General features: G+C 41.8%; 1 protein-coding gene across 6 annotated transcripts in view; it reads left to right on the plus strand.

The window, feature by feature from the left end:
* DAB1 (DAB adaptor protein 1) overlaps positions 1 to 12,597 on the plus strand; it is a 1,237,060-nt gene that overhangs the window by 1,095,305 nt on the left and 129,158 nt on the right. For all 6 annotated transcript variants that reach the window (XM_055138597.1, XM_055138598.1, XM_055138599.1 and 3 more), the window contains one exon: positions 16 to 114. In XM_055138597.1, the coding sequence (XP_054994572.1) occupies positions 16 to 114 (99 nt within the window). The remainder of the gene's footprint in view (positions 1 to 15; positions 115 to 12,597) is intronic.

Genomic DNA, 12,597 nt, shown 5'->3' on the forward strand with positions numbered 1-12,597 from the left:
TCTTCCTTTCAACAGGGCGTTGTTGCTGGCGCTCGCTCCAAAGGAGAACACAAACAGAAAATCTTTTTAACCATTTCCTTTGGAGGAATCAAGATCTTTGATGAGAAGACAGGGGTAAGTACAAAAGCACATGGCATCATGAGATGGAATCCACAGACTGATGTGCCCTTAAAGGCCTCTCCTTGGGGCAAGAATATCAAACAAGCATAAACACACATAAAGTAGCTGACATACTCCATCAATAGTGATCATCTATCACAAGGAGGCTTCCTCTCAGTTTTGGCTACTTTGACGGCCTGTGTTTTCTAGACTGGTACTGTGATAAAAGTGTCACTCCATCCCAGTAATGTAATGGGAGTTAGAGGAGCTTTGAAGAGCTGTGGGTATCGTGACAGTTTAAGTTAAATTATTCTATGTTGGCAACTTTCATGGCATGTGCCCTCAAGGGAGATACAAGTGGGTCTTTGATTCAGTCAAAGCATCCAGACTCACTAAGGTTTCCAGTGGCACCTTGCAATTGCTGCCATCAAAGGGAATAAATGGAATTCTTTATGATTTTTGCTTTATATAATATTGTATGTATTTTATTGATATGCGAAGTAAAAGTGCAGTTTTGTGTCAGCAATATCTTTAAAAAACTTTTTTATTGAGTCACTATGAAATATACCCTTATGAAGCTGTTCATGATTGGATTTCAGTCATACAGTGTTAAATGAAATTCTTTATATCAAAAAATTTGTCATCATATGGCTGGAAATGTAAGGTTTGACCTCTGGTCAAACCCACCAAAGATGTGATTTTCATCATCGGTTCCCAGGCTCACCTTCAGAGCTTCCCTGACCTATCCCCTTCATGACTATGAGAGAAACAGAAAGAGTATCCCAGGTTCTGTTTCGTCCAGAGTCCAAAAGGCAAATGAGTGATATTTATCCCTGAGTGATTTGTATATTATTAAATACCTCCATTTGTGACATCTTTGAACTTCACAAGACAGTTTATAGAATCCTTTGTAGACAGTACTTGAGGTAATTTAACATTAATCAAATTCCAGTATTATCTCCCCCTTTTTGTTCTTCATAGGCTTCATGATAGAAGTCCATTGGGTGGTAGCATGATGATTCGCAGTAAAGACACATTTTTTTCTTGAAGAAAACCGCTTCTAATTAGCTAGTAATAGGATAGATATTTGTATTTTCATGTTTAGAGCAGCGTTAGTCACACTAGCTGAAAGGTGGAAACAATCCAAGTTCTTATCGGTAGATAATGGATAAACACAAAGTGATATTTACTTAGAGTGAAATATTCTGCAGTGGTATGATAAAGGGAAGTTCTGGCATATGCCCCAGCGAGGATGAATGTTTAAGATTTTTTGATAAATTGTTAAGAGACAAGTTTTGTATTTCTCACTTATGTGAGGTCTCGAGAGGAGACAAAGTAGACATGGTGAATGTGAAAGTTGAATGACAGTTGTTAGGGCACAGAGGAGACCTCCATAAGGAATTAGTGTCCAATGAGAACAGATTTTCAATTGCTGGTGATGGATGGTGGTAATGGTGTATAGTACTGTGAACCTACTTAGTACAACTAACAAAATGTAGACTTTAAAATGCCTAAAATGAAAAGTCTTAGTTTTTTTTTTTGCTTTTTTTTTCTGTGACACCTGGGGTTACTCCTGGCTCTGCACTGAGGAGTCACCCCTGGCAGTGCTCAGAGGACCATATGGGATGCTGGGAATCGAATTTGGTTGGCTGCGTGCAAGGCAAACGCCCTACACACTGTGCTATCGCTCCAGCCCCATAAGTCTTGTTTTAAGTTTATTTTGCCATCATAAAAAGTAGTGATAATTACTCTCATTTTTTGAATACCTACTCTGCATTATGTGCATTCTATTCACTTCATGTGTTAATCTGTTTGATTCTTATAACCTCTCATAAGTTATAAGTCCTATGAAATAAACCTAACAATGATGTCCATTAAGCACATTAGTGGACCAGACATTGTTGTGTCCACTTAATATGGACCAACTCATTCAATCCTCACAACCTATGAGATAGTACCCATTTGCACTGTGTAGTTGAAGACATCAAGGACAGGAAAATTTACATAATTTGCTAAATGTAAGTGGTGATAGCAATGGAGTCAGATACTTGGTGGTCTGATTCATGAGTCTTTTTATTCATTCAGAAAGATTGCATTTCGGGGCTGGAGCAATAGCACAGTGAGTAGGGCATTTGCCTTGTTTGTGGCCAACCTGGGTTCAATCCCAGCATCCCATATGGTCCCCTAAGCACTTCCAGGAGTAATACCCGAGCACATGAGCCAGGAGTAACCTCTGAGCATCGCCAGGTGTGACTCAAAAGGAAAAAAAACTGCATTTCTTTGTTAAATATAATTCATTTTATTTTATAGAGTAGTTCACAATATTCCATTATATTTAATATCCAAACACCAATCCCATCACTATTTACACCTTCCCACCACCACATTTTGGGTGTTTCCATCTTGAACCCCAATCCCTGACCCACAGCAGAACCGAAATAATATATTTTGTATTGTTTGTTATGAAAAGCCACTGAAAATGCTACAAAAAAGTATACTTAGAGGAAAGAGGGTGAGAATTGTTGTGTTCCACCCAGGGGCCATTAAACCCTTCTGTAAGAGATCACTAACATGTTGTTAGAAGTTGAGCCTTGTGTGCTTTTATATATACATATATATGAGGAAAAAAATTCCCTCTAAGATGAGTTGCCTCCTACTTTGAAAACCATCAAATGTGTTGTGGTACTCTTGGAGTATGGGTAGGGTGTGTGGTATGAAGTGTCATGGCTGCGGTCCAGGAATAGGTTTACTTGTAGATGAGGTTCTGCCTGAGGATATGGAGAGCTTCCATGAGCATGGAGGCAGTTGAGTTATGGAGGTTTTAGGCTGCTGGGGCTGGGTCTCTTGGGGTGGGGAAAGCTCTTACCCACCCTCCTCTGGGGTGCCTGGAGTGAAACAGCCTGGCTTGGTTCTGGTGGCAGGGTTATGGCCAGCATCATATTATGCTCTCTTTTGGGAAAGAAGGACATGATCTGGATTGTGGCCAATAATGAGATTATCTGGCACCAGCCACAGGTGTCTTATGGTCATGACTGCTGAGTCACCAGAGATGGGGGGGAGGGTATATGGGCAGAAGGACTGCATTTCTTATAAGTCACATACCCAAAGTCATCCAGCATGTAAGAGGTAGACCTAGGATTCCGTCTCAAATTGGCCTGTGTCAGAAATTGGTGCATTTGATTTTTGTGCTTAGTTTTGAACCCCACATTTTAAAAGGAATTTAGGAAAATGAGAGTATCCAGATGAAAGGGGAGGGATTAGAAATTAGGCAGAACCAAGACTTCTCAGCATAGATATGGCCTCATGGATCAGCACACAGGAGGCAGAGAGCTTTGGTTTTACAGAGAATTAGAGATTATCATTGATCTTTTAGCATATTTTCTGGGGTCCAGCTTACGTGAACTAACCCCAACTGAAAGATAATTTCAAGGTTGTTCATATGGCACAATAATAAGTGTTCAACAATCAATTCTTCCTATTTCCACACCTATCACCACAACAAGTGGTGATGCCCAAGGGACAGGAGTGAAAAAGACAATCAGATCCTTTATCTTGTCTGCAGACCATGTTTGGGTACTTGGCTCTTCCATCATACATCCAACTACCAAGTGGACTGTATCCAGGTCAGTAAGATCCTATTGCAGGATTTAATGAAGAGAGGTCATTGGTGTTCATCACCTTTATCTAAATCTTCTACTCAAGAATGATTAAACTCCACTCAAGATAATTAAACCATCCCCAAAGAAAGATTCCACCAGACCCTAAACTACTCATTTTGATTCTTTAGCTAGACAAAAAGAGAACAGTAGGAAAACCATTCTTTCAACCAAAGTCCTTGGGCTTTGTGGGCAGAGTGTCTGATCCCTGGGGGAGAAGTAGGAAGAAAGTGATGTTAAATGTCTTCTTTGTGCTTCAGCTTCTCCAGCTCTGATTGATTAGCACCAAGCTTCAGTAACCACTGGATTCTGCAATCTTAGCCTCACACAGGCTTGGAGAAAACTGGGGATGGGATGGAATATGTTCATGACAAAGCAGAAATGATGCATAATGGCCACTAGCTTAACTGTATCTGTCTCTCCAAAAGTCTGTGCAGTATAAGGAGCTGACTTTCTTTGTGTGATCTCAAGCCGTGGAACATAGATTAGGTGGCATAAATTTCCAAGAAGCCATTTCAGTTTATCACTAAGAATAAGTTTCTGTCCATCAGAGGTGTTAAAACATCAGGAGAGTCATCTTCTTTAGATATGGGTACCCTTCCCTAGGAATTATCCTAGTGGCATGTCCATGATGGAGAGACAGTTGAAAGGGTCAGGGAAAGGATGAGATGTTGAACAACATCATATCTACATTGATTTCTAAGACCAGTTTTGTTATTCTGTTTCTCCCTTAACACCACTCCTCTTGATGTAATTTATCTTCAGATCAAGGAATGTTTTTCAAAACTTCCCTTGGTGATTACAAGCAGGAACAGTTTACTTAAACCTTTTTTATGACCCATCAGGGAATGGCTGAATGATGTAGGGTAAGAGTCTGTGAAGTGAAAAGGAAAACCAAGTCTTTGTTATTTGGGATGATGAATTTTAGTTGTTTATCTTGTGTTCCTACTCAAGCTTGACTGCACTTCTTTTTTTTTCCAAACCAAGAAAAGAAACATTTGCAAAACGTGACAACAACTAGAATTTTAAAATCCAAAAGCTGTCAAAAATGTTTTGATCCCAATTACAGAGACCCTGTGCAGCAATTTACACCTTGTCTGAAATTTCAAAGAGCTCCTGATGCCAATCCTTATATGAAAAAAATTGTTTTATTATTAGCATGTTGCAGGGCATAAATCAATACTGAAAGTTGCTCATATGCTCTGACACCCAAGTATTGCTAATATGCCAACGGGATCAATGAGAAAGCAGAAAATGTCATATATAAACTTCCTGTGATTATTTATAATGGGCAGTATCATGTTAGCTATAGAAATGGTTCTACTAGATCCTCAAATCACACCCCTGAATGGCAAAAGCCTTTTCTTCATTTTTAAAATAAGATAATCTAGGTTTTGGAAGTGTCCTTGAGTTGGCTGTGGGTTTACTGCAGACCCTCCAATTTCATGTCCTGCCTGTCCTTCCAGGGAACCCCACTGACACTGGCTCTCCAATCACAGTTTTATTCTATAGAATAAAAAAAGTTGTCCTATAAAGAAAATAGAAATGGGCTGGGGAGATTGCTCAAAGGACTCGAATGTCTGTCCTGCATGCACAGTGCCCCAGGTTTGAACCCTGGTACTCCCTGCCCCACCTCAGCACTTAAAGGTGTGGCTCTGGTAGCCCCAGCACCTCTGATCCCAAGCACCAAACCTTTGAGCACACAGAACTGGGCTGAACATATCCTGATTGAGGTCCAAACTCTATCCCCAACTGCTGAGAAGTACCTCCTAAATAAAAAATAGTATTTAAATAGTATATAAATATTGTCACTGTCACTGTCACTGTCGTCCCATTGTTCATCGACTTGCTCGAGCAGGCACCAGTAACATCTCTATTGTGAGACTTGTTGTTACTGTTTTTGGCATATCGCATATGCCATGGTAGCTTTCCAGGCTCTTCCATGTGGGCAGGATACTCTGGGTAGCTTGCCGGGCTCTCTGAGAGGGATGGAGGAAAACGCCCTACCTGCTGTGCTATCGCTCCAGTATTGAAGGGCCCTAAAGATGAGTGTTTTTCTTAGGATAGAAAGCATTACTCTGCATCAACTTTGCAAGATCACACACTTCTTTTTGCCACCATCCTGCAAATATTGTTTGTTCTTTTGGCTTAGCCGGCACCTACTTGGCACAATTAGATACACCCCGTGAAATATCTTCAGCTACATATCAAGTAGGTGCTGGTATTGTTACCAGTGTATAGATGTGAAAACTGAGCCCCCACTATTCTCAGTAGCACAGTTATGAAGTCACAGAGCTGAGATGGAAAACTTAGGTGTGGCACATAACCCTCAAAGCTAGTATTGCACTAGCAAGATTCCCATCTTGCCTGAGTTGCAACAGTGCCACTCACATGTGTATCACAGTGGCTCTCAGTTCACTGAGTGAGTCTAATTTTGTCAAATAACTGTATCTCAGGGCCAGGGACCACTGCCTCATGTTCATTTTTTGAATCCCCAGGAAGCCAAGCAGCACATGGCATAGAAGGACCCTCTAGGATGCCCTGGCCTCAGTGTGATCTGGTTATGGGGACAACTTTCCATCCACAAGACCAACTCTAGTGGGATGAGTTCTACCCACAAATCTACTCCTCTGATTTTATTCAGAAAAGCTCTTCAAGCTTAATGTGAATAACTCACCCAAAGCTGGGGATAACCCTGAATCTGCTCCACTGTAGCACTGTTGTCCCATTATTCATCGATTTGCTTGAGCGGGCACCAGTAACGTCTCCATTGTGAGACTTGTTACTGTTTTTGGCATATTGAATACACCATGGGTAGCTTGACAGGATCTGCCTTACGGACGAGATACTCTTGGTAGTTTGCCAGGAGGGATGGAGGAATTGAATCTGGGTCAGCTGTATGCAAGGCAAACACCCTACCTGCTGTGCTATCGCTCCAGTCCATGTTTTCAGTATAACTATTTAAATACAATGATATAAAAAGCAGAATCTGTTTTCCACCCAACTCAGACTTTGAAATCTGCAAGGAGCTTGTCCCCTCTTTCCCCACATGCCTACATAAGTCCTCGTTGTCTGCATGTTCCTGTGCTCTGGTCATGCTCTCTCCTGGGGAGCAGGTAGTGTGTCCAGTTTGGTGACACTTTTTTTTTTTTTTGCTTTTTTGGTTCATACCCCTGAAATGCACAGGGGTCACTCCTGGCTCTGCACTCAGGAATGACTCCTGGCGGTGCCCAGGGGACCATATGGGATGCTGAGAATCAAACAGTATGTAGAAATAAATTGATAAAATTTGGTAATGTTATAGTCTGTTTAGGTCCACCCTGCTCCCTGCTCCCTGCTCCCAACATGACGGTGTTAAGAAGCAGGACCTTGGACAGAGACAAATTTATGGGCATAAAGCCCTTATGGATGCAATTTTGATCCTTATAACAGAGTCCCCAGATTTCTCCTGAGCTCCTTTCACAATGTGAAAGGAGAACCCAGGCAGAAGGCACTGTCTGTAGGGGCCTATGCCTAATTTGCCAGATAAGCAATCAGTCGGGGCACCATCTTGGACTTCTCAGCCTCCCAGCCTGGAAAAAAGCAAAAATTCTTGAGTATGTTATCTGATTAATGGCATTTCTGTGAAAACAGTCCAAATGGACAGAGATAGGTATGCTCTTCTTGTGCATTCCTGAGGGTTTTCATAAAAAAAAAAAATTGTGAAACTCAGAAAATGAAACAGCTAACAGGGAAGAGATACCCATTATTTTTATTTATTTTTTTTTATTTTTAATTAGTGAATCACCGTGAGGGTACAGTTACAGATTTATACATTATTGTGCTCATGTTTCCCCCATACAAAGTTTGAGAACCCATCCCTTCACCAGTGCCCATTCTCCACCACCAGTAAACCCAGCGTCCCTCCCACCCTCCCCAGTCCCGTCTCCCCCCCACCCCAAACTACCACTATGACAGGGTATTCCCTTTTGTTCTCTCTCTCTGATTAGGTGTTGTGGTTTGCAATAAAGGTGTTGAGCGGCCATTGTGTTCAGTCTCTAGTCTACATTCGGCACACGTCACCCCTCCCCCGCATGACCTCCGACCACATTTTACTTGGTGTTCCCTTCTCTGAGTTGCCCAGAATGAGAGATCAGCCTCCAAGCCATGGAGTCAACCTCCTAGTACTTATTTCTACTATTCTTGGGTATTAGACTCCTAGTCTATTATTCTATATTCCACAGATGAGTGCAATCTTTCTATGTCTGTCTCTCTCTTTCTGACTCATTTCAATTAGCATGGTACTTTCCATGCTGATCCACTTATATGCAAACTTCATGACTTCATTTTTTCAAACAGATACCCATTATTTTTAAATATTTGGAAATCTAAAAGGTATGTGTGCGTGCGTGTGTGCGTGCGTGCGTGTGTGTGTGTGTGTGTGTGTTTGTGTGTGTGTGTGCGTGTGTTTTCCTCTTCAGGAAATACTTGCTAATGGTCTCTGTCAATGGGCAGATGAATAAAGTCCTCTCTGTTTGTTTTTCACTCTTTCCCTAGCTAGTTAGCTCAGTCACTTCCACACACTGGTGGCTCAGAAATAATATACCACAAACAAATTGACTTAGTGACTAAGAACCAGCACATACTCAGAATAATAATAGAATAACAGGGGAAAGTTGGTGAGTGACCCAGCATTGTATATTATTCCTCATAAATAGAGGGATAATGGTGTTTTAAATGCAATGGCTACACTAAAATTTATTCCTCAGTGAAAACCAGATGTCACCTTATTCATGTGTCATCCAAATGAGGTCTGTTCCTTATTCAGTTCTGACTGGTTGCTTAAAATGAGGAGCAGTGGGATGTTGTAGAGAGCAGAAGAGATCAAGGAAAACTGGTCCTGCAGAGGGTGAAATAGTGTACAGAACCCTCCCAGACTGGTGGAAGACTGGCCAGGAACCAGCAGCTAATGGTTTATAGCAGGCTTTCCTGGCTCCAAAAGCCTACCTTCCCAGGAGGTTTTACTGTCCCCATTTTGCAAATCAGTCAACTAATGTTCTTGGAAAAGACTAGCCCCAGGCTGCTACGTGAGACAGGACTGAGTTCTGATTCACATTTTATAATTCCTAGGCTTGTTTTCTTTCTTCCACTTCAAAATTCTTCACTTGACTGCTTCTGTCCCCAAAAGAGGTGTTTTAGAAATTGATGTAGACATTTCTGGTGGTTTCCACTTTGGAGGGGAAGGATGTGGTAAATGTGGAAATTTGTTAGGGACCATGGATGCCAGACATACTACATTGTACAAATAATCCCCTGTGACAACAGTATTTCTCACATCCTGACATTCTTACATCTTACAGAGACATCGGGAGTCATTCATGTCGATGAAAACCTGTTTGTAATGAGTTCATCTAGAACCTACCTTGACTTGACTTGTAAACGAAGATATTTTTGCCATACTTATACTACCAAATGTTCTAGAAATGCAAGTAAGCAGAGAGAAAAAATGTGCTTTTTTGCTGGAAACTCAAAGATATGATAAAGATGTCAATTTAGGACGAATGCTAGTTGTCCAGGCTGAATGATGGAGCCCAAGATGCCAGAGACCAACTGCTAATTTTCAGAGATAACGATATAAAATTCAGAGGTGGTGAGCAGTAGGTGGTAAGATTCCAGTGAAAACAATCTACACAAACACGCAAGGGCAGCAAGAACAAGGGGCATGGTTTCAAGATCCCTAGCCCTAGGATGGGGACTTAGGCATTATCTAGCCCACTCATTTACAAGTGAAGAAGCCTGAAACCCAAAGCCAAGCAGCACTCTCTTGGGAGACCTGCCAGCAAATGATTTGCCAGATTTTATCCTATGAGCTTCTCTTAGGACTATCTGAGTTGTGCCTTGGTGATCATAAAACAGCAAGTAGGAGGGAGGCATCCTCTTTCTCCTCCTCCTTTCTTGCTTTTCCTTCCTTGGGCTTGTGCATACTTGCTCTCTCTGCCTTCTCCATACCATTCATTGCCTCCTTTGCTTCATGGTTTAGCCTCCCAATGCCCGACAGCAGCCCCAGATCCATTTTAATATCAAAGAGACTGAACATCTGAAGGGAAAAATTGGGTTTCTGTATGTTTAGTGTCTTGTTGGATGATATCGGATTTTAATTTATCACAATAAAAAATCAATTTATAGCTCAAAACCAACATATTTTTAGAAATTGGCACTGTCAGGAAGCTGCCTCTGTAAGATAATTTAGGCAGAAGATAATTCCCGACAGGGGATAAAGGATGTTCCTATTACCCTGGAAAAGGAGACTGTGAATGTTTTCCAGCAGATCTGGTAGACCCAGAAATGTAATATTTTTCCTCTTAATGAACCATTTTATAAATGTTGGTCTTTAAGGAGGTAAAGTAATATTTTCTGTGCTAGCTGCTTTTGCATGCTGGGTCTCATTTCATTCAGTCTCCTAAGATCTCAGCTAGGAAAGTGTTATTATTCCCATTCAACACATAAGGAAACTGAGAGCCAGGGAGGATGGGGGGACTTACACTCAGTCAGATCGGAAATAAGATGGTAGACTAGGTATAGAGCCCAACATGGCACCAGGGTGAGTCCCATTGCTCTTTCAAATTCCCTTCCAGGGCATAGTTTGGCCTCTTGCAGATCGGTGACTGTTCGTTTGCTCTCCAGGAGAAAAGCTGAGCTGTGCTGAGAGTTGTCACCATACACACAGACCCCATGACTGAGGTTTCTCAGCTATGGACAGGACCAGTGACAGGATGTGGGGGCCAGGGAGCTCAAAGGTGCAGGACCTTCAGTGACCTCAGGGAGGCTCCACTCTGGGCCTCTTCTCAGCTGAAAGCTGGGGGTCCTTCTGCAAACTTTTTCAAGGACCAGAGAGTAAACCATAATATTTCAGCTCTCATGGTTTCTCCCAGCTCTTGAATTTTGCCCTGTGCAGCTCATTAACCACCAGAGACAACACATCTCAGTAAGCCGCCTTAGTTCTGCAACACCTTTTCTTTGTCAAAGCAAGTGGTTGACTCTTGGGCTGTTATCTACTAAGGCGGATCTAGAAGATGATAAAGAGACCTCAGCACTTATGGTGCCCTGTGGGGTGAGCACTCTCTGCAGATCTCAGACCCTTTGTTTGCTATTCTTTGATGGCTGACTTTGGGACGGGTGCAGATTGCTTTGTATCAATTTGGAAGAGAAATATTTAGCTCTGAGGTATTGCCTTAGTTATTCCAACTGTTAGGTGAGTCCTTGCTCCCAAAAACCATGCTTAGTGCTTTGCATCCATTTCTCCCATGGAAATCTTACCACCTACCTCTGAGTTTCATGGTTAGATCCCATGCTACAGACATGGGGACTGAGACTGCTGGAGGTTAGGCTTGTTGATCAGGATTGCTCCGAAGTCTGTATTCCTTTCTTTATTCAACAGCTATCCATTAAGCATCTACTGCACATCACGTGTATTCTCAGAGAGGTGCTGACAATGGTGAACAATTCCTCTGCTATTGTGGAGTTTGCATTCAGACATAGGGAGCTAGGGAAAGAAACAGCATACATGCATAAATAATACCCTCTGTGTGGAAACAAGTCAGACAAGGCTGGGACATTTTCCCCGCTGCACTTGGTTGGCCTTGCAAAAGGGCTGTGGTAGCATGTGTGCATGGTAAATCAGAAGCATAAATGTGCTCAGGGAGCTTCCTATAGTTTTGAGGGTCAACTGAGTAATGGAGAAAGACACTTTTGAAAATGCTCATCCAAATTCCAGAGACCGTTATACTTGATAAATCAGAGCTACCCATTTGGGTGCCTCTGCTTTTATTTAGATTCTGATTGCTTTATACGAGGTCTACTGCTTATTGTTTTTCTATCTCACGCATTTGTTTTAAATTTTAATTTAAAACTCATTTTCCGTGACTGTGCCTCGGTTACTTAATAGGCACTTCTGTCTTCTAGGAAGCCACTCCTCGCCCACTCTCTATCAAAATGGTGATGCTGCAATTAGGCACAGATCTCATAGGATGGTTCTTTGTGCTTCTTTCAAGTACTCTGTAGTGAAGGCTTGAGCTGGAATCACATTCATAGCCCTGGGTGCAATCAGCGGATGTGTGTAAGAGAAAGTGAGCTATGGGGTCAGGGTAAGAGCCTGGCAAAATCCATCTCTCAGCAGAAAGGTTCATCTCTCGGGCTTAGATGACGAGTGTCAGGGACAGAGATCGGATCTTACTGTCAAAGGCCTGAATTTGAATCTTCTCTGAGACATACAAGTGCAGGTTGAACTATAATAATGCCAGCAGCAATAATCAATGATAATGATGATGACATGCTTATTGTCTTAGATCATTTCATAAGTGCATTCTATCCATCTCATTTTATACTCTCATCATTCATCGAATCTCTTAAGTCTCAGCTCTCTTTTGGAGGATGTGAGCAGCAGCGAACTAGCCAATCTTTATAACAATCTTGCAAAATAGATGTATTATCTCTTGTTTACATAAGATGGTATTGGTATTTTAGGAGTTTCCATTAATCACCATGCTGTCTCAACTAGTAAGAGGTGCCCTGTCCCCCACTTTACCTCATACTGCTCAAGTGTGCCAGCCCAGACTAGGAAAAGTGGAGTGAATCTGTTTTCAGCACTAACTTAATGTTACCAGGAACAAAACACTTCAGTGATTTAATGTTACCAGAAACAAAATGCTTTGATAATTTTGGGTTTCCTTTTATCATTTGTTCTTTTGGATGACACCTCTGTGTGTGTGTCTGTCTGTGTGTCTGTCTTGTCTGTCTCTATCTCTAACTCTCTCTCCTCTCTCTCCCCTCCCCGTAAAATTGACAGAGACTGTATGTCCTCTTC

The sequence above is a fragment of the Sorex araneus genome, chromosome 5 (genome assembly GCF_027595985.1).
Source record: "Sorex araneus isolate mSorAra2 chromosome 5, mSorAra2.pri, whole genome shotgun sequence".
In the NCBI taxonomy this organism is placed as follows: domain Eukaryota; kingdom Metazoa; phylum Chordata; class Mammalia; order Eulipotyphla; family Soricidae; genus Sorex; species Sorex araneus.